The sequence below is a fragment of the Myotis davidii genome, unplaced genomic scaffold (genome assembly GCF_000327345.1).
Source record: "Myotis davidii unplaced genomic scaffold, ASM32734v1 scaffold927, whole genome shotgun sequence".
Classification (NCBI taxonomy): Eukaryota; Metazoa; Chordata; class Mammalia; order Chiroptera; family Vespertilionidae; genus Myotis; species Myotis davidii.
Window position 1 is genome coordinate 338,364 of NW_006298625.1, and position 22,791 is coordinate 361,154.

Sequence of the window (22,791 nt, forward strand, 5' to 3'; positions counted from 1 at the left end):
CTTAAACTGTAAAAAGCACCAATGTGGAAAATACTTTTTCTTTTTAAAAAGTTTTTATTGAGAGAGAGAGAGACAGACAGACAGAGAGAGAGAGAGAGAGAGAGAGATTTATCGGCTGCCTCCTGCAGGATTGAGCCTGTAGCAACCTGGAATCGAACCAGCAACCTTTCAGTCCACAGGATGATGCCCCATCCTGTGTATCGAAATATTTCCACTCTGGCTGAGTCACCCCAGCCAGAGGGGACATATTCTTTTAAAGTTAGGAGAAGTATAAGGATGCCCACTGTCATTAGTTCATTTAAAATTTTATTGACTGTCTTAATGCAATAAGAAAATGAGAAAAAAAGATTGGAGGCATAGGAATTGTTAAGGGGAAATGAAATTGTAATTATTTACAGATAATATGATTCTTTACATAGAAATTTAAAAATGTAAAGGCAAATGCTTAAGTATAATAAGAGTTTTGCAAGGGTTTTTTAAACCTAAAAAAATATTGACATTTTAAACTGGATACTTCTTCAATTGTAAGTGGCTGTTCTGTGCATTGTAAAATGTTTAGTAGCACCCGTAGCCTCTTCAACCAGTCGCCAGAGGTACATCACCCCCATTTGCAACAACCAAAAATGTCTCCAGATATTGCTAAATATACCTGGATGCACATTTGGGAACCCCGGGCTAGAGATAAGACTAATATAGGGGGAAAAGGCAGCTCCATTCTATATACTTACAATAAAGAAGCAGATAATATGATATACCATTTACAATAGCATCCAAGAATATTCATTACCTAGGAATAAATCTATAAAAATAGTCAAGTGCTGTGAAAAGAAAATGATAAGACTTTATTAAAACTTAGAAAAGAATATTTAAACAATTGAGAGACAACTCATGCTCACGGGTGGGAAGATATAGTAAAGATGTCAAATCTTTCCTGATAATTTATAGATGCCATATATTTTCCTATCGTAATCTAATCAAGATTTTTCATGGAACTTAACAGTATCGTTGTAAACTTGAATATGGAAGAGTATAAAGCAAAGAGAAATCAGAACACTTCTGAGAAAAAGGAGTAGGGAGTGGAGACTTGCCATGAAAGAATATCTTATTGTCAATAGTATTTGTATAGTATGACATTGGGTCAAAGAGAGACAAAGGAATTAATGGAAAGGCAGGGAAAGGCCAGAAAAGACCGAAATCTCTATATAACTTACGGATAAAGGGGAGGCACCGTTCCAGTCAATTGGGAAAGGGGGAGGGGTAGGTATTCCTGAAAAAATGATTTTCAATATAGGAAAAAAGTGAAATTGTATCCCAATCTCACATCAACTAAAGGTGGATTAAAAATGAAAATATAGCCGAAACCAGTTTGGCTCAGTGAAGAGAGCGTCGGCATGCGGACTGAAAGGTCCCAGGTTCGATTCCGGTCAAGGGCATGTACCTGGGTTTTGGGCACATCCCCACATCTGCTGTGGAGGAAGTGGCTGCCACATTGATTCAGGAGAAAGGATACCTTTCAAAGCAAGTCTTCAGTTGGGATGAGACCTGGATCTCCTGGAAGAAGATGCCCAATGGAACCTACATTCGTAAAAGTGGGAAGAAGGTACTGGGGCATGACACATTGAAGAGCAGATGAACTCTGGTATGATGTGGCAACATTGCAGAGCATCGGATAGAGCCAAACATGGAAAGAGTAACCCATGGGCTCTCAAACACAAAAACTATCCTACCATTTGTTGCCACCACAGTCAGAAAGTGTGGGTGATGGCCAACTTGTTTATGGAATGGTTCCACCAATGCTTCATCCCAGAAGTGTAAAAATATGGGGAATAGAGAAGGCTGGGTTCAAAGCACTATTAATAATAGACAATGCATCTGGCAATCCTGAATCTGTTTGCTATGACGATGAAAATGTCCAGGTGGTATTTTTATCTCCAAATACCTTTCAATGCATCAGCACCTTAACTGGGGCTTCATTTGTTTTGCCAAAGCCATATACATCCACCTGGTATCTGATCACGTTGACCAGTAATTGATGCAGGCCTTAATCTGGACACAATGCAATGCTGGAAATCATTTACCATTGCTGACACAGTAACATTCATCACAGCTGCAGTGGATGAATTAAAACCAGAAACTGTAAATGCCTGTTGGAAAAACTTATGGAGGAAAGACATGAATGATTTTAAAGGCTTCCCAGAGATCAATGGAGAAGTTAGGAAGATCATCCATGCAGCAAGGAAAGTTGGTGGAGAAGAATTTGCTGATATACTTGATAAGGAAATTGAAGAGCATATTGAAATGAGGAATTGGAAGAACTTTTTGAGTCATCTATAAAAGAAGAAGATGAAGTAACTGAAGCAGAACCAGCAATGTGGACATTACTGAAATTTGCTCGTGTTTCAAATTGACAGGCATTTAAGGAGAATTTTATGGAATATGATCCTCAGATGGAACATAGCATTAACCATATGAGTGTATGATCACCAAAGGATTATACCTCTATAGCAATATTTTGATGAGTTAAAAGGAGACAACTTCCAATTAGAATGTTCTTCTAAAATGTTTCAGCAAAAATACCTTGAACTATCGATGATCCCCAGATATCAACATCGCCTACTCCTGACATGTAACCATTGACATCATCATGGCTCTATGATTTAGGATCACCCAAAGCAGATGATCCTCCCTCTGAAATATCATCAATAGTAGCCTAATGCTATGCCACAATGCCAACATCATTCACCTCACTTCATCTCATCATGCAGGCATTTTATCATCTCACATCATCACAAGAATAAGGGTGAGTACAAGACAATAAGATATTTTGAGAGAAAGAGAGGAGAGAGAGAGAAGGAGAGAGGCCACAGTAACATAACTTTTATTACAATATGTCGTTTTAATTATTCTTTTTATTATTATTTATTGTTGTTAAACTGTTCCTGTGCCTAATTTATAAATTAAACTTTATCATAGGTATATATGTATAGGAATAAACACAGTATATATAGTGTTCATTACTATTCATGGTTTTAAGGATCCACTGGAGGTGGTGGAATGTATTCCCCATGGATAAGGTTGGGGCTACTGTACTATCAATGCACTTATAGGTTGTATTTCTACTTCTCAATCAGTGTTGTTCAATAATGACAATGACACTTTGCATTCTTAAAGAACCTTAAATGCAAAGATCATAAAGACATTTCCACAAGAGGAAGTACTTTTGTTAGTTCAGTTTGTGATGGAAAACTGATAAGGAGGATTGGCTGAGAGAATTAGAAATACCATTTGACTACATTCCTTATTTATTTTACACACATACATAATCCGTTAAAGGAAAACAATTTTGACCTAACATTCTTAAAAGAGGACACATTTTTAATACACTCATACTTAGTTTTTTAAAACATCCAATTGAGTGAGAACTTTAGCCAAGGTAAATGAGCATGGAGCTTATATAGTGAAATTTTGGAGTGTGGTTACACATCTGGATTCCACCTTTATATTCTACTAGAGGCCCAATTCATGATTTGTGCACCAGTGGGGTCCCTCGGCCTGGCCTGCAAGGATTGGTCTGAAATTGGCTCTCTGACATCACCTGAGGGGACCCAGATTGCAAGAGGGTGGTTCTCGAGTGATGCACCCCAGAATGGGGCTCCCTCCTCTCTGGCTCCGGGTGTGTTTCCCAAGAACCGTAGCTGCCAAGTCACTGCATTGAGCATCGGCCTGCTGGTGGTCAGTGCACATAATAACTACCGGTCAGAGTGTCTGCCCCCTGTGTGTCATAGCTACTGGTTGGACAGTTCGACCGTCGCTTAGACATGCATAAGCTAACTAGATGAAAGGCTAAAGAGAGGGGAGTCAGGAGCAGAGAGCTCCCAATAACGGAAATAGCATGTGCAAAGGTCCTGTGGGGAAGAGACGAGAGAACGCCGAGTTTGAGGAAAGCCAACGGCAAATGCTGACTGGTCTTGGGGCAGCATGAGGCAGTGCCAGAGCCTCTGGGAGGGTGTGGAGATGGATTACGATTTGCCAGTGGCCTTCACACTTAGGTCTCATGGTAGAGAAGTGCTCTGGCATAAAGGACTCCGGCTTCCTGCAGGAATTTAATGTGCTCATGTGTTTCAGCATCTCGTGCTATGCTTGCCCAGGCACCGGTATCTGCTAGTTTGGGTCTTCATCTCCCGGGCCCCCGTCCTTCCCTTCTGCTACACCCTGGCTCTGTGGCTTAGACAGAAGGGAGCAAGAACACCCCGTTTGCACTAAGAACTGGGAGGTGGTGGCCCCAGTTTAGCCACCCAAGCTCCCAGTGGAGGGTGGTTGGAAACAGGTATCTGGGATTTATTTATCTTCTATAATTGAAACTTTGTTGCCTTGAGTGGAGGCTACAGCTTGCCAGGGCAGGCGGGAAGCTTGGCTTCCTCCATCGCTGGGGCAACCAAGCCTCCTGCTTGCTCCAGCTCTGTGGCTGCCCACCACCATCTTGGTTTGGTTAATTTGCATATAGTCGCTCTGATTGGCTGGTGGGCATGGCTTGGGGCGTAGCAGGGGTGCGGTCAATTTGCATGTTTCTCTTTTATTAGATTAGATCGTTGTTTCCACATTGCAATCATCAGCATTGACTTTAAAGGAGAATCTGAATGCAGTTAATTGATCCATGCTAATGTCTTTCTTACTCAGTTCTAAACCCTGTATTATTCTTAAAGTTTTATAAGGTGATATGAAGTTCAGCATGCATTTCTACATCGAATACATTTTTAGTTATTCATTTAACTGTGCATTGATAACCTACTTTTCTAGATACCGGTGTATTATGATTATCTACTATAACCACTAGACTAATTGCTTATAATTACTTAACAATAATAGAAGTTTCTTTTTTACTTAGATAATAGTACTCAATGTATGTGAGAATGAACAAATTACTAACTCAGATCTCCTCTGAGCACTCACACAGGAATCCAGGGGCATGCAAGCCCTCCTGTCTTTAATATGTAGCTTCTCCACTTGCCCAGATGTAATTTCCATTCTAGCAGCCAGAAGGAGGAAGAATCATAGAAGATCACTTAGGGAGCCTTAATGACTGAGGCCCAGAAGTAGAATCTATCTCTTCTTCTTTTCACATTTCCTTGGCTAAAGCGAATCATTTGGCTGCACAACTAAGTACAGGAAAGACTAGAAATGTAGACTGTGTATGTGCCCAGGAAAAAGAGAATATGGATTTGAATGTTCAGACATGTTCTGTGCTACATATAGTAGTGAACATAATGGGAAAATGTTCCACAATCATGGAGCTGATAATATAACAATGTATGACAACTAGTTAAATAAATCACATATTTTTGATACTTGTAAGTACCATGAAGGGAATAAATAATGTGTGTAAGAGCAAGTGTTAGTGAGAGGAAATGGCTAATTTGGAATTTGGTGATTTGATAGGGCCTGTCTGTGAGAGTCAAACTGGGATATAAATGATAAGACACCAGTCATGCAAAGAACTGCATGAGAAAACATTGGGGGTGGGGGGAGGAGAGAGAGAGAGAGAGAGAGAGAGAGAGAGAGAGAGAGAGAGAATATCCTGAATGGAGCAAACTCATGTGTTTGAAGAACTGGAAGAAGCCCAGAGTGGATAGAGTATAGAAATTAGAAATATTAAAGAAATAAAAAGATGTTAAAGGCCATGATAAACATTTTGTGTTATATTCTAAGTGAATGGGAATTCGTTGCATGGTTTTAAGGAGAAGGGCCATATGGCTTGATTATGTTTTAAGGTATCACTCTGGTTGCAGAACGGAGAGTGGTGTGTCATTGCTCAGTGTTAGCTCAGGATACTGGCTAGGAATTCAGGGAGAGATCACAGTAGCTTGGGCCAGCATAGATGAAGAGGAAATGGAGAGAATGGGAAAATCCAGGATATGTTTTGGAGATAGAATTTGTTATTGCCTAAGACGTGAGCTTTTGTTTGTTTCTACCACCGAGGAGTTTAGATTTAATTTTAGGATCTTATCTCCTGATCTGACATCCACTGAGCCCCAGGTCAGACATCTCTTTAAGGGAGAAATTAGTGAAGGGGGTTCAGTCCAATTGAAGGGGAAGGGAGGCTGAATCAGAACGGCTCAGGAGTGGGCTTCTTCCCAATGAACGGAGGGTTGGAGCAATGACCGCTGAAATGAAATCTTTCAGTCCTGCACTGATTAATACGGATGAAGGCTGAGTGCTTGAAATGTGGCTAGTCTGAACTGCAATGATCTGTAAGCATAAAGTAAAACCGCATTTTGAAGACCTGGTATGTAAAAATAAGTATAAAATATCTCATTAATATTTTCATACTGGTTACATTTTGGCATCATAACATTTTGCATATAGTATTGGGTTACATCAGATGTATTACTGAAAATGATTTCATCTTTTTTCTTTATGTTTTTTGGACTTCTTTAAAGAAAAACTTTGATTTTCAGAAAAATTGTTCAGCTAGTACAGGCAGTTCCCATATTTCACCCACCCACACACAGTTTCCCCAATTATTAACATTTCACATTAGTGTAGTACAATTTTGCAGTCATTAACCAATATTGATGCATTATTGTTAATTAAAGTTTGTAGCTTACATTCATTCTTCGTGCTTCACAGTTAGATGTGGGGTTTGACTTAGGTTTTTCACTTGATTGGGTGGAGGGACAGCCCTCAGCTGCTCACTAAGGGGAAAAAGACTGTGAGAAATGTGTTTGGAAATCTGAAAAGAATCGAGTGTTCGGTCTCATGTATAAAGTTTAAGATACCAAATAACCAAGCAGAGATCCAAGTAATTGGATAAGTCTGTGCACTCATCAGTGGAGGGATGAGGTTACATTTCAAATTCAAATGGTGTGAAGAGTTAATGACAAGCAAATGGAAAGAGCGAGGATCGCTCACTCAAAAAAATGTTGCTTTGCCCTGGCTGGTGTGGCTCAGTTGGCTGTTGCATCACCCCGTATACCAAAAGGTTACAGGTGTGATTCCTGGTCAGGTAATTTCAATCCCTGGTTGGGACATGTATGGAAGGCAACCAAATGATGTTCTCTCTCACGTCAATGTTTCTCTCTCTCTAAAAAAAAAATCAATAAGAAGTATATCCTTGGGTGAATATTTAAAAAAATTAAAAGTTTTGCTTTACTTTTGAGAGTGTACAAATGATGCAGTGTGGTTAGTAAAAAGATTTGCTGACTTGATTTTCTTTTCAAGATGAGAGCTATGAGAGCCCTTTTGTAAACAGAGGAGAATACTGCAGACAGTCTAAGTCTGTTGATTTGAAACAAAGAAAAGTTAACTGTGAAACTGGAAGTGTATGGAAGGAGGTCTTAGCACTAGGGAAGGGATCAGAGACATGTGTGCCGATAGGAGGAGGAGATAATATGACAGGGTAGATGCAGGGAAATTGTAGGTTTTGTGTGATGAGAGAGTTTTTTTCTTATTGCTTTTCTTCCTCAGTGTGGAAAAGTATGGGGCAAGCTGAAGCAACAGGAGAAGGAAGATGTTGGATATGTGAGGCATGGAACAGTGAGTCATCCAAAAGGGGGGAAGTGGACTAATTGGGAAAGTTTGGTAGAATTCAGGAGCAATGTTGACTAAACATTTGAAGTCTGAGGTCATGAATTTAAAGTAAGACCAGATAGCAAGGTCGGGACTCAATAAAGCCAGAGGGGAATCTAATGTGCAGAAGTTAGGGAGGGGCTCACTCTGAGTTTTGCCTGAAGCAGCTCACATGCCCAAGTTTAGGCCAGGCCTTGCCAGACAGTAAAATTTTATGATTTTCTCAAATAATATTGAGCTACTTGAGTGTAGGCAAAAACATATGCACAGCTCAGTTTAATCATGGTTGTGATTTGGCATTGAAATAAAATTGGACAGAGATGTACAAGAGAACAGATGATATTTGCAAGGAAGATCATAGAACCTATGCAAGAATAGGAGGGAAGAGAAACTACATGGGGGTGAAGTCTAATGACAAATTGGGCTGATAAGTTAATGAGTACATTTAGGGGCTCATAGGATTGTTGCAGGGGTAAGAAATGAAAGTTGGTTTCCTACGAGGTAATATAGTTACTCAACAAGACCACTTTTAGAGTGTGGTTTTAATAGTGGGTGGTAAGAGGCATGAAAGGAATGATAACTGAGAGTGAGGAAGTCAGCTAACACAGAAGCCAGGCTGTTGGGTCATCCAAGTAGACAACGAGGTGGAGAGAAGTGATAACAGGTGTATGGATGGAGGTGAATACAGAGCATCAAATGCTGAGTTCTTCACTGAACAAAGGCTGAGTAACTGATATATAAGAGTAATATGACTGATTCCTAAATAATTAAACTATGATATGATTCTGATTCGCATATATACTTGTTTATTGATTCTAATAAATACTTAATAAAATTAACTAGATAAGGAGAGGAAGAGCATGAATAATTGAGATTCTGTTGAAATTTGCTATTTCCTATGGCATTTTGGTCAATGACATATCTCAGACACTCATTTTTCTTTTAATGGCCCCCCCAAAATTACTATGTTAGCTTCATTTTTAGCTTCCTTAATTTTTTCCTGCTTACCCAATATGGGAGGTAGTTATGAAAAGGAAATTAGATAATGTTTTGTAGCAAGAGGGAAGAAGGAAAGTAATAAACATGAAAATATACTGAATGGCTTATACTTATAAATATCTTTGTAATATTTGCACATAAAGGTGAATGAATTATTCTCCTTTTTTCATGTCGTAGAAACAAGAAAATATAGATCAAAGAGCATAAGTGTAGGAAAGGAATGGATAACGATGATAACAGTTTCCATTCACTGCACAGCTCTCATGTGTCAGTCACCCACTAAGTGCCTTCCCTTTGTAAGAGCCCAGGCACGTTGGGGGTTATTATGCTCTCTTGACAGTTGAGAAAACAGGTTTAGTGAGGGTAATGTGCCCAGATCACACAGGTAATTGGCAGAGCCAGAAACCAAACTCCAGTCCCTGAATCCCAAGGCCATACCTACTGTTTCCCAGAATAATATTGAACAGAGCTAACATTTTCACATACAATCTTCATTGGATATATCATTTTTCCTACAAAAACACATTGAAGTACTTGATGTTCCTAGTAATAAAAATATTATTTTCCATACAATTTTTATTGAACAGAAAATATTCAAGATGTATAGACTCTGAGAGCAGTTCCTGACTGGTAACAGCTACCGTACAACTCCAGCTTGTTTGTTTCCATTTCTCCTCTAGTGTACATCAAGTAAAAAGTGTTTAAAGGAATTAATTGCCTTCAAAGTTTCTGAAATAACTAAACTCTAAGGTGGAAAAAAAGCAAAAGAAGAAAATTTAATGGAGCATAAGTTATTATATATATTATATAATATATGTAATATCAGGGTGGCCTTTTAAATTTCTACTTGTAGAAATAAGTAAAAAGCATGGTCCCTCATGGCTACTCAAGGGTGTTCTTTGTGGTTCCAGATCATGGAGCCACAGTGCAATCATTGAAGAAGAGCCAATATGCCAATGGAGTTCATTTTTCATGTGAAAGGTTTGAAGTACTCAACTGCAAGCCTATCTCAGGATCTGAAATCAGATTAGTAAACAAGTCACAAAAGTGGTTTCTAGCATCACACTGATAACAGTGTGAAAGGGACTGATTTGGCTCCTTCACTGGTGAATATAAAATGTGAGAGGTGATATAAATGAAGTTATGAGGAGGGTATATATGGATTTTCTGTATATTTTTAGTTGGTGTGTCTTTAATGTGTTACTGTAATTTATTGATTGCTCACTCAGTATCAAGCACTGTCTTTGGTGCAGCACCTACAAAGATAAGAGATAAACTCTGCTTTTATTAAGGAGACCATAGTTTTGTGGGAGAGTCCAAGGGTCCACACAATGTTGAGCACATAATAGGTTCTCAATAAATAGTTGCTGAATACATGTTTTGGTTAGGTATGGGGATGAATAGCAAAAGTGTGTGGAGTGTATGTAGCAAGTGCTATGATAGGGCAGGATAGGACATGCAGAGACACTTGGACTTCTGCTGAAGGTTTCTGTAAGCGTGACCTTCAAGTCACATTTGGGAGGAATTATATAGAGAAGAAAGGTTAGGAGGAAGGAGGATGGGAACTTACAGAAAATAACATGTGCAGAGACAGGAAGCTGAGAAAGAGCATGGTGAACTTACAGAATTGGATTTTCAGTATCCAGGACATTGTGTTGAAAGAGGAGAACAAAGATTAGTAAGGGGACTTCAGGAAAGCCATATATGCTCACCAAGAAATGCTTGTGTTCTTGTATAGACACTGGATCTCAAACACAGCACTGTTATAACACAGTAGAGAAAATAATGGTTAATACTTATTAAATGCTTACTATATACTAAATGTTTTACATATATTAATTTTTTAAACCTCATCTGTCCTCCTGAGATGGGCATTACTATTAGCTCATTTTAAGGACTAGACAAGTGAAATACAGTGAAATCAAGTAACTGACTTGAGATAATAGAGCTGGGATTTAAACCCAATGATCTGGCTCCAAAACCCACACTCCTACCACTTTAGTATATTGCCTCTTAATGCAGTGTCAAATTTTGTGTAACATGCTATTAATAATGATATGTGAAGTATCTAAGTTGAAAAATTATTTTTGTGATAATACATCTCTCATTCACTTACTTTCCAATATAATTTCTCAAGTTGGAGAAAAGAAGTATAGGAACGGGGTGGGGGGGGGATGGGCTAGGAATTATATATAATTCTGAGACATTTATGAGAATGTGTTATACAAGTAGCAGTCTTCCATCCTCGGTAGCATTAGGGTGAAAACGTTTGAAAGACTAGAGACCCAATGCACAAATTTGTGCACATTGAAAGGAAATTAATTAGAAGAAATGTGTTAATGTTGCTCTTTGCCCTTTCTCTATAATAGAAGTGTCAACCAAATTCACAATCGACAATGACAAATGGAAACACACGCCTGCGATTGGCATCAGCAAGAGCTTTATATATATATATAAACTTGCTTAAACTTAGCCTTTTATATATAGACAAGATTCTACTGAGTCTCCTATCTACTTACTCCAGGACTTCTGTGCGGATCAAATGAGATGAGGCATGTGAAAACACTTCATAGACATTTGGTTAAAGTGTAAAATGTTTGCACTTGGCTATAAAGCAAGTTGTGTTCCTGGGCTAAAAAAACTGCAAGGAGGCTAGTCGCTAGGGAGAGGAAACCAGGTGTTGCTGCATGATGTAATTACCCAGCTACCACAGTGACCATTTCTGGGCTGGGCTGGGCTATGGGGCACATTTTGTGCCATGGAGTCTCAGTAGCATTGGCTGTGATTTGGTGAGCTGTCACTCTGGGGTGGTGGGGGGCATGTGTCCCAATTGGGGGAAGCTGAGTGTTGCTTTGTTGGCGTCAGGTCGGCAGTGCAGTTCCTTTGTAAATGGCCAGGGCAGGTCATGGCAGATCCTGCGTTGAGCATCTGTCCTCTGGTGGTCAGTGTGTGTCATAGCGACTGGTTGGAGGGACACTTAGCATATTAGCCTTTTATATATATAGATAGTCATTCAGTGAAGGATGTGACAATATTGGGGATTTTAGTTAGAGAAAATAAAATGTTCCTTTATTCATAGAGAATATGACATTGATATTTTTGAAGTAACATGTGTCAGGAATTGTTAATGATGTGAATGTAAAATTCATAACTGACATGTATTTTTTCCACTCAGGAATACCTTCCCATTTGAATTTCCATAATCCTTTGTCTAGATATCACTTAAAGAACTTTCAACATCCTGTCTATTTCTCTGCAGTGGTGTGTACTGAAATACATATGGAATGAATAAGAATCACATCTAAATACCCAAAGTGTTGTTCATGGCACTTGACAAGCATTGTTTATTGAAAGTGTCTTTATTACCCTAGTTTTACATATAAGGAAACTGAGGATTCAAAGGTTAGCCTTCTTGAGGCCACTAGGAGTTAAAAAAGGTTTCAGTCAGGGGTGGCAGATGGGTTTCCCATGAGTATCTAAGGAGTAGCTAAGACAGCACCGAGTGCTTGGAGAGATCCTATTTTACTTCCTAACCCCTCATTTCTTTCTTAATTTATATATAAAGTAATTTCCAATATGAACTATAAATCATAATTTAAATGCATACAGGTCCTTTAGGATTTCAAAATATGTTCATATTCATTAAGTCCCTATGTGACAAGTGAAGAAAAAGAGATAAGCCCACATTGTGAAATAAATGGGGAAGCAGAGTTAGCATGGGCACGACCCTCTTGACTCTCAGACCAGTGTTCTCTCTTCCATGCTGTGCCACTTTTTATGGCCAATGCCAGGTACCTGTGGCCACATTAGAGACCTTACACTGTTTAAATTTTAGGAAGATTCCAGACAACAAAGGGTGTTAAACATCTCTTTATTTAATACTAGGAACGTACCCTCATTGTTGCTGTGTGACTCTGATTGTGTTTATTTGAAAGTTCCTCTCTTTAGCCATCCGTTTAGTTTGACAAGTTAAAAGTAAAATTTTGTTATTATTGCTTTTAATTAAAAGCTCCACAGGTAGAATAAGAAACTCATTCTAAGATGGAAATATATGGAGTTGGCATATAGAACAATTAGTAGTATACATTTTTGGAGAATACAACATGGAAAAGAGATTGCAATAAGGGGACACTTCCTAGTACAGTATAGAAATTAAATTCAGTATGCTGTGAGAAGAAAGTCAGGGAAGGGACTTGCGGAGAGAAGATAGACACAAAGAAACAAGGTTGGTGAATTTGTCCGATAGCAAAGAGTAGTCCAAGAAGACGAGGCAGGGGAGGGTCTCTGAAGGCTGTCAGAGAAAAGGAAGGTTTGTATAGATACTGAGGCTCCATGGGACAGGAAAAGCATTGGAGATAGTGATCCCTTTCACTCCTAAAACCTGTGATTATAAAAAAGTTAATAGGAGGGAAAGTAAAAGTGAGAAGCTTTTCAGAGAAAAGATGAAAGCTCCCGAGAGAAATGGGAGTTTAGAAAAGAAGGCATTTCATGCATCCTGCTGCCCTCCCACTCTTACCCTTGTCGCAGTGGCACTAGGGGAACTTTCATGATCTGAGCAGCGTTGAGACTTCCCAGGGATCACTTCCTCGCACACTGAAAGCTTCCCAACAGCAGTCCACGTGGATATGCGCTTGGGCAGAGGTAGTGGAAGCAAAGGCTTGGAAGAGAAATTGCAGAGGGCAACAGCTTCAGAAGGGAGCTCAGATCAGAGTGAAGTAAAACTCCAGGGAATCTGCCTGGGTCGTCTTCCTGCCACATTTTTAGTTGCTGTTGGTAGTTCCTATTTTACAAGAGCTGTTATACTCCAGGACATGTACACTCTTCTCCATTAACTGTCATTCTCTGCAGCCAGTATTGACTATTCAGCCCATCCACTTTTATTTATGTAACTGTTAGCCTAACTTGGATACTCATCATTTACTTTCTCACATGCACGATAAAGCATGTCTTCTCCCTGTACCTACTTCTGGGCCTCTTTTCGTGTAGAAGATATTATGCTATCAAGACTGACTTTATATGGATTACAACTCTTCATATCTCTTACCATGCACAATATATTTTTATATACCTTCCTTTCTTAGAGAGAAATAAGCCCAGTGGGCTATCTTACTAAGACTGTATTAACATGGTTTTCTGAACATTTATAGGCAGTGCTGGGACACCCGTCACTTTTAATGAGAACGGAGATGCTCCTGGGCGCTACGATATCTTCCAGTATCAAATCACCAACAAGAGTACCGAGTACAAAGTCATTGGGCACTGGACCAATCAGCTCCACCTAAAAGCAAGTATCGACATAAATGTACACCAATGGATATTGTTCTCAAAGAAGAATGCTTTATTTTTCAGTATATAACCTTTATTAGAATACATTTTCTCCTAAGTACATTTTTAGAAAATGTATGATTTGATTCTATCTTCAACTTTAAAATGTGATGGAAAGTCTTAAATGTCTGTAGAGATGGCTGATAATTGTAGGGATTTAATGAAATACTTCATTTTCTTTTCATTGACTATAGATACACTTAGGGCAATTTTGCCCTTTTCTGACTCACTTGGTCAAGTCTTTGTACACTGTGTGTGTGTGTGGGCGGGGGAGCGGGGGTTGGGGAGTGGATAATAGAGTATGCCATGAATGCTAAAGTTGGGGCTTAAAAATAAGTGTATTTCATCTTTATCACATCTAAGGGGAGACCTTTAGACTATATATGATTGATGGAAGTGCAGCCTGATCTGGATCTACATTTCATCTTCCTTTTTTTTTCATCTTTCTTTTTAAAAAATATATATTTTATTGATTTTTTACAGAGAGGAAGGGAGAGGGATAGAGAGTTAGAAATATCGATGAGAGAGAAACATCGATCAGCTGCCTCCTGCACACCCACTACTGGGGATGTGCCCGCAACCAAGGTACATGCCTTTGCCTGAAATCGAACCTGGGACCCTTCAGTCCACAGGCTGATGCTCTATCCACTGAGCCAAACCGGTTAGGGCTACATTTCATCTTTCAGTGGCAACACCAGAGAAAGTTAACATGCCCAATGTGATGTCTATTGTTTAATAGCCCTTAGAGCTGCCTGCTGTCCCTGTCTTACCTCAGGTGCTGTCAAGACATAATGTCATGTGAGGACAACTTAGATAGAGCAGGGAGAAGGAGGGCCTCAGGGCCTGGGGAGGATGCCAAACACGGCTGGGCATTTCCCTGCCCGGGTGCCACACTGCCACAGAGCTCTGTCTTCTTCTGCTGGGGTGTGGTGGGGACATGGTGGGGGTGGCATGCAGGATGGCGAAGGGCAGAGGAACTTCTTCAGATGTTCCTGGTTGGAACATCTCCAAGGGGCTCTCCTAGGGAAGGAGGTTTCAGGGACTTTGGGGAGAGCTGCCTCTGATTGACACCCACCAATCATAAGGGGCTCTGAGCCCTGAACCTGATGGATAAGGAAATGCAGGAAGTCACAGGGCCTAGGGCTGGCAGTGATGGCATGGCAGGGTGCAGGGGTGGTTGGAGCAGTTTACCACTGGGTAGGGAATTATTTCACATTTGCACAGCTCCTGGTGCCATAGCAGTGCTCACTGGCTTCTTTGGGTATAAAGTAGGGGCCTCCTGTAGTCTCAGAAAAGGACGGGCATTCTTTCATTCAATATCTCTTCTACATCTATAATACAGGACTATTTGCAGAAATTGAGGGCCAAGGAATTGCTACAGCAGCAGTGTTACCTCCATGGGCAATCAGATGCTTTTAAAATGCTTCAAACGAACGAGAAACATATTCTTCTTCTTTCTATTGTCTTAATTTGTATTCTGTTCTTTCCTCTAATGAAGGTATCTCCTCTTCTTGATTCTCAAAGCTACCATAACACTGTGAGAGTTGAGTTCATTTCCTAAATCAATAATGAAGTTCATTTCCTAGCTACAGCTTATCCTAGCTAAAAGGTAAAAGCTCATGCCATACATGAGGGTAGGAGGGAGTTCACTCTTGTCTCTGTGTATAATGTACACATGGACTTTCATGTGTGTGAACCTACTCAGAAGACACCTATTTAGCATTTTAATACATGTTCACTTCCACATGTCCAACTATAGCCCTTCAGTGGTATGTTTATGCAGCATCAGTCACCAATGTTCTCAGAAAAGAAGGTGATGAAAAATAACAAAACTAGGGTATTTAGGATCAATTGTCTCTGAAATGGCTTCCTGATAATTATCTCAGTTATGCATTGAATAGTGCACAAATACAACTTCTGTTTGAACTACTGCTATACAATGCATGACTATGTATCTCCACTTTAATGCATGCAGTGGCCTCCTGAAATCTTACCCCTTGTTCTGCATTCCAGATTGACATTTATCCGAACACATCTTCAACAACTCTGCAGGTTGTTGACACCAATCTGAAAACGAATAGCTTTTAAAAATTTATCTTTATTGTCAAACGTATTACAGATGTCCCCCTTTTATTCCCATTGACCTCCTCCACTCTGCACCAGCCCCCCCGCCCTTCACCATGCTATTACTGTCTGTGTCCATGGGCTATACATATAAGTTCTCCAGTTAATCTCTCCTCACTGAAAGTGGACCTATGTTAAATAGAATAGATATGACAAAGAAAATTTGATAAGGGCTAAAATGGGAAGCTACTTTTTTATCTTTTATTAATGCCAAACTGCCTAGTAGAGTCTTATGATTAGGTATTTGCATAACAAAATTACGTGTTTGACAATATGTGTACTAATATATAATACTATGATACCTAAAATAATTATACACACAAGTATACATACACACATCTCTCTATTTGTGAGTGACATATTTATTATAAAGCTTTATATCATGTTACTAGTATTGTTCATAAAAGACAACAAAACCATTTGTAAGAATTATCTCTCAAGCATGGCCATGATCATTTATAACTTGATAGAAGTCTTGTTTTACTGAAACAGGGAGAATGAAACTCTGAGGAGAAAAGAGAGTGAATTAGACTGTGGGGAGAGGTTATGTCAATTCTGTTGAATTCTGGAATTTATCAGAAAACTAAATTTTCTTGGGAGTTGGATCAGTCACCTGCTCGAAGGTGGAGTAGAGGGTGCTTGGAAAATGATAGATTTATTAAAATTCTTCTTAGAACTGGGGCAAGGCAGCAAACAAGTTATTTGCCTCCCTTTTATCGTATGTAAAATGGAAACATTATTAGCACCTACTTCTTTGGTGATAATAAGAATTAAATGAAATAGTAAAATGAAGCATTTAGTCCAGGGCCTGGCACACATGAAATGCATAAATATTACCTGTTATTAACCCAGTGCCTCATGGTTCTGTGTGGTCAGTGGGAGGTCTGCTAATGCTTGTGGTGAGAAGTGAAGGTCCCTATTAGGAGAGGCTCTTGCTTTTAGAAAGTTCAGAGAGGATCTCTACATTTCAAATGCTGATTATTTGTCCGCACAGCTCAGTGTTTCTGCCTGCCTTTACTATTGCCCTTAATGATTTAGGAAATCTACCTGCACTTAAAAGGTAAACTTTATGGAAGATAAATACATAGCTATTTTTTATAGTAGTGTGTGGCTACTTATTGTCACCTAGGTGGTTAGTTTGGAATGGGTTTGTTAAGTTCATTCTGTGCACATATTCTGTGCTAAGTGTTGGAACTAGAGTGAATATGTGGTCCCTGTGATCAGGGAGCTCACATCCTAGAAGGACAGACAGACACTCAAACCAATAATTCTAGCGCAAAGAGGCAGGCGCACTGATGAAGGTGTGTGCATGTTTTTTGTTGTGTGTGTGTGTGTATGTGTGTTCAATCCTCACCTGAGGATATGTTCATTGATTTTAGAAAGAGAGGGTGGAAGGAGGGTATCTGCCCCAACTGAGGCCAGGGATCAAACCAGAGAGAGAGAGAGAGAGAGAGAGAGAGAGAGAGAGATTGGTCGGTTGCCTCCTGTATGCCCCACAACCGGACATTGAACCCACAACTAGGAATGTGCCCTGACTGGGAATTGAACCTACAATATTTTTGGTGTGTGGGGTGATGCTCCAATCAACTGAACCACCCAGCCAGGGAGGTATGTGCATGGTTTTGCAAGAGCAGTGTAGAGAGTGGTTGCTAATCTGGTGAGAGTTGTTGAGGGACGGGGAAGGGTACTACTCACATTATGCTCCATCTCTCCTTATTCTATTAAACCAGATTTATAATATACTAGAGGCCCATTGCACGAAGAGATTCGTGCAATAGGCCTTCCCTCCCCCTGGCTGCCTGCACTGGTTTTCCTCCAGCACCTGGGACCCAGGCCTTTGCTCCGGATGGAGCCTTCAGTCTTCGTGGCTCTGAACAAAGCCTTCAGTCTTTGCTCTGCCGCTTCACCCCTACATATGCAAATTAACTGCCATCTTTGTTGGGTTAATTTGCATATTCTCCTGATTGGCTGGTGAGTGTAGCAGAGGGACAGTTAATTTACATGTTTGTCTATTATTAGGTAAGATTTCACATTCTCAGTGATAAACAATTATCAGCCAATTATTGGACTAATGTCTACTTATTTTCAAAGATCCAGTTTTTCTGGCTGAATTCAACCATAGAATGATTTTTTATACAGAGAGTGAATAATTAAGCATATATGAGCACATATTTGCCCTGAATATACTGTATATTAATGGAGTGAAAGAATTTTAAAATAAGTTATTCCTTTCTTTTTCTTGAAAATTATTAGGTGTTTTAGTTTATCAAAAACATGTTTTTTATTGAAAATATTATTGTTTCTTTTTTATGGAACTAACATATGTTCTCCACTTAGCGATTATAATCAGTTAATATAAATTATTTATTTTAATTTAGGGCTTCTCACTCCACTCACGAAAGTGAATTGGAACAATTGGGTCTCTCTATTTGTTAGGCTAATTTTCTCAAGAGACAGGTGGTCCTTATTAGTGATTACAAACATATTGTAACCTAGAGGTTCCGAGTAAGCATCAAAGCCGGAACTGAGAAGGAACAGCCATATGCTGCTTTGAGTCCACAGGGAGAGGGTGGATCAAGGTTACTGGACCGGCCTGAAATAACTCAGGGCTCACATTTTTATTCTTCCAAACACAGCCACTTTTGTGGCATTAGTGTAGGAATGTGATGGGTTTTTGCTTATTTGGTTTTCTTCTCTTTTTAGCCAAGTAAATAATTTGAAAATAAATAAACATAGTCAAGGACAGTGAGTTCACAGGTGCCTCAACCATAATTAGTGATATAGTGTCAATTGGAAAGGGTGGTTGGAAGAAGAAGGGCTTCATTGAACCTGACTTAATTTTTGAGTGGGCCACATCATAGGTACAGAATTCTGAGCCTCAGTTTTCTCATCTGTTAAATGGGGATAATCAATGAAGATTAGATGCCTTGTGGTTAAGAACAAGACTCTCAAATCAGAAAGATGATGTCTGAATTCCAGCTTCCCATTTATGAGTCTTACAGCCATGGACACATTGTTTTTACCTCTCTTAGTCTCAGGTTCTTCGCCTACCTGGAAACAATCATAACTACTTCATAGAGTTCTTGGGATAATTAAAGGAAATTGCACATACAAACAGTCTAGAACATTGCCTGACACATGTTCACTGTTAAATAAATATGCTAATAATAGTTTTGTTTTGCCTGTATAAGTAGGCTACTAAGGAGCACTTATAATGAGTATTTCACCATATTCGCAAAATCTTTCCTGCCTTTATCTTGATGTTCCGAGTAGGTAGTAACTGTAAAAGGTGTGCATACACCATGAAAGCTTGTCTGTGCATATACTTATGTCCTCAAATGTTTATTTTGGTATGACAAACCAATGGACTCCAGGATTCCAATTCATTGGTGACAACAAGCAAAATTTCTGATGGAATTTAACTGTCTTTCCTATGTACCTGTAGTATGGTATTTATAGCATGATATTCCAATTGAAAATATTTGTTTACCTATTGATAGCCCTTCAAATACATACTGTACTGATGTTTCTTCAACTTGCTCAGAATACAGAAAGGCAGAATTTCTGAGTTCCCTCATTTGCCTCTAATGTTTGCTGTTTTGGATAAACATCAAAAGTTTTTAACCAAAATCATTAAGTTCATTAATTTCATAGAGGGACAGTTGTTCTATAGTGAAGATTATTGAAATAGTCTTGAAGTAGGAATGAATTGAAAGGAGTTGAAACAGTGCTGGCGGGAGACTTGACATTTTATTTGCTTTGACTCTTAGAAATATGCACTTTCTCTTTGCCTCTGTTTTCCCATTTGCAAACTTGCCTGCATTTGAAAATGTTCTTTTATAGTAACATTGGTGCATGTTGAGACAAGCATCATGTAAAGAGCTCCCTCTCCTACAAAGCATGAAGGTAAAGTTAGTTCCCTGAGATCTTTCACTACCTTCCAATAGAAGTTGAAATGCCATTATAAATGCCTTTATACACTATTCTGAAAATATTTTGTTCTGCTCCCTTTCCTTGTTATAAGATGATTCATTGTTAAAACTTTACATTTGTCTATTAGATAAAAATTTATTGTTTTCAGGAATGTTATTTTTGCTATCAATGTTTATGAGAAAACAAGCATTTGGTAAATTCATGTTTTTGACACATTGAGCAAATGTCAAAATTATTAAATTTTAACTATATTCTTGCCAAGTCAGAGTAGGTGTTCAATAAGTATTTGTTTAAAAGTTATTAATAATATGCCATTTTCTAAATGCTGACTGAATATGGTGCAATGATTCAAGATTATTGATTAGAAAGTGAACTACTTGTACACACATTACTTATTCAGTGACTGCTCCATGGCAGGCAGGATGCTAAACCTTTGAGGAATACAAGATTCAATAAGATATAAAGAATTTGCAATATATTAAAGTCAATGCTATACCTTAATTTAATTGCAATGGAAGCATAATTAGACAGGTACAGACTAAAGAAAAAAAATTCCGAAGATACAATAGTTACTTCCAACTTGGGGGACTGGATCAAGTTTCTTGACAGATGAACTTAAGCTGGATTTTAAATTACTTCGGTGGCCAGAGATGGTTGAAAGAGTATATAAGCCATGGAAAAAGCATCCATTCATCCATCTATGTATCCATTTATTCTGGAAAAAAGTGACTCCATTGTGCTATTGCTGTGGTAGGTGCTGGAATGGTTTAGAGGTATTTCAGATTCAGTCCCAGGTGTCACTCCTGGATTAGCAGCAATATTCAGGAGCAGAATCCAAGGATATGCCTCTGTCATTAACTCCTAATGCATCCAACTGTGTTACTTTATTCTTGTCCATTTTAAATGCCCATTTTTATTAGCATTGATATTGCTAACTAGAGGCCCGTTGTAGGAAAATTCCTGCAAGAATAGGGCTTCCTATGGCTGGAGCAAGCAGAGAGGGGAGCAAAACCTGCTGAGGAGGGCTTCACTCCTGCTCCACTGGTTTCCCTCCCGCTCCACCGCCAGGCTGTTTCCCTCCTGCTCCACTGCCACCACCCAGCTGGTTTCCCTCCCACCCCACTGCCCAGCTGATTTCCCTTCCACCCCACTGCCCAGCTGGTTTCCCTCCCGCACCACTGCCCAGCTGGTTTCCCTCCCACTCTGCCACCTGGCTTGTTTCCCTCCCGCCTCCCTCCTCCACCACCTTGGCTCTGTTCCTGCCTCTGCCACCCCTACTTTTCTCCCTTCTGCAGCACTTCGCTTCCATGTTGTCTTCAGTCTTTGCTCCCAGCCAGTATATACAAATTAACCGCCATCTTGGTTAGGTTAATTTGAATATACTTGCTCTGATTGGCTGGTGGGCATAGAGAAGCTACAGTCAATTAGCATCCTTGTCTTTTATTAGTGTAGATAGGATTGGTACTTCCAAGGAAACATATTCTATCTTGGTTTGGAGCCTGGAGAACTGGGGAACTATTTTAATTTAACTGGTTTTCAATATCCCCAAAGAGATAGGTTGGGAAGATTCTAATATTTGGGTGGCCTTATAGGAAAAGTCCAACACTCAGAAGTTTCATAGTATTCATGTTCTTGCCTATGCTGTTGTAGAGCTTCCTATACTCTGTAGGATTCTGTAGTTGCCAAGCAGCTTCTGATGTCTACCTTTGAGAAGTAATATCCATTGGGTTGCAGGCCTACCCTGCTTACACAAGGACTTCATAATGCCAGTTGGAAGTGCATTGATTAAGACGAGGATTGTTACTGATGCTGTTGTATGGAGGAAGGAAAGCACACAGTTTACTTAAGGAATGAGGGCAATCCTGAGTGGCCTGAACAGAGGACAGTCTGAGCAGAGGACATCACAGGAATAAAGAAAGATTGCTTGAAACTCAATTTTATAGGGTCTCAAATGCTATGAGATCACTGATTGGTATTCTTTAGGGTACAGCGAGATTTCTAGTAGAGATATGCTCAGCTCTAAACTCCAGGGAACATCTTTGTCAAAAATGTAGATTGGCTGGAGAAGAGATTGTTTCATTACTTAGTCGAGGCTGTGATTAAGAATGAATTTCTTGCCATAGCCTGTTTGGCTCAGTGGATAGAGCACTGGCCTGCAGACCAAAGGAAGGGTCAAGGGCATGTACCTTGGTTGCAGACTCCTCCCTGGCCCGGGCCCTGGTCAGGGCTCCGGCAGGAGGCAACCAATTGATGTTTCCCTTTATATTAGTGTTTCTCTCTGTCTTTCCCTCTCTCTTCCACTCTCCCTAAAAATCAGTTCCCCCCCAAAAAAAAAAAAAAAAAAAAAAAAAAAAAAAAAAAAAAATCAATGGAAAAATATCCTCAGGTGAGGATTAACAAAAACAACAACAACAAAGAAGAATGATTTTCTTTCTTATTTTACCTAATTGACAGATTCTCTCTGCCTTATATATTTGTCTACTTGGTTTGTGCCTATTTCCCTAAGATATTTAAAAAGACTTATGTATATATATTTATCATGGTAGGATAACCAACCAAACAAACAAGTGATGGAATTAATAAGAAAGTTACTACATTTTAGTTAATAAAGTATTATTTTATCAACAATAATTATATAGACACATCTATATATGTACATATAGATTCATCTAGGCCATTCAATAGAATAAGAAAAAAATCATGCTACTATTTTAAGAACATACAAAGTTATGCCATATAAAATATGGTTTAATCTGATTAGGAACTAAGAAGCTGGGTTCAATTATCTGGATCTATTTCAGGCTCTTGGGGTAATTTAGTAGAGTAGAGCATTTATATTAGGGA

General features: G+C 39.2%; 1 protein-coding gene across 1 annotated transcript in view; it reads left to right on the forward strand.

Annotated features, from left to right (window-relative positions):
- Positions 1-22,791, forward strand: part of LOC102764125 (metabotropic glutamate receptor 8) — a 384,604-nt gene that overhangs the window by 245,747 nt on the left and 116,066 nt on the right. Inside the window, exon 5 of the mRNA XM_006774192.1 lies at positions 13,713-13,849. Within this exon, the coding sequence (XP_006774255.1) occupies positions 13,713-13,849 (137 nt within the window). The remainder of the gene's footprint in view (positions 1-13,712; positions 13,850-22,791) is intronic.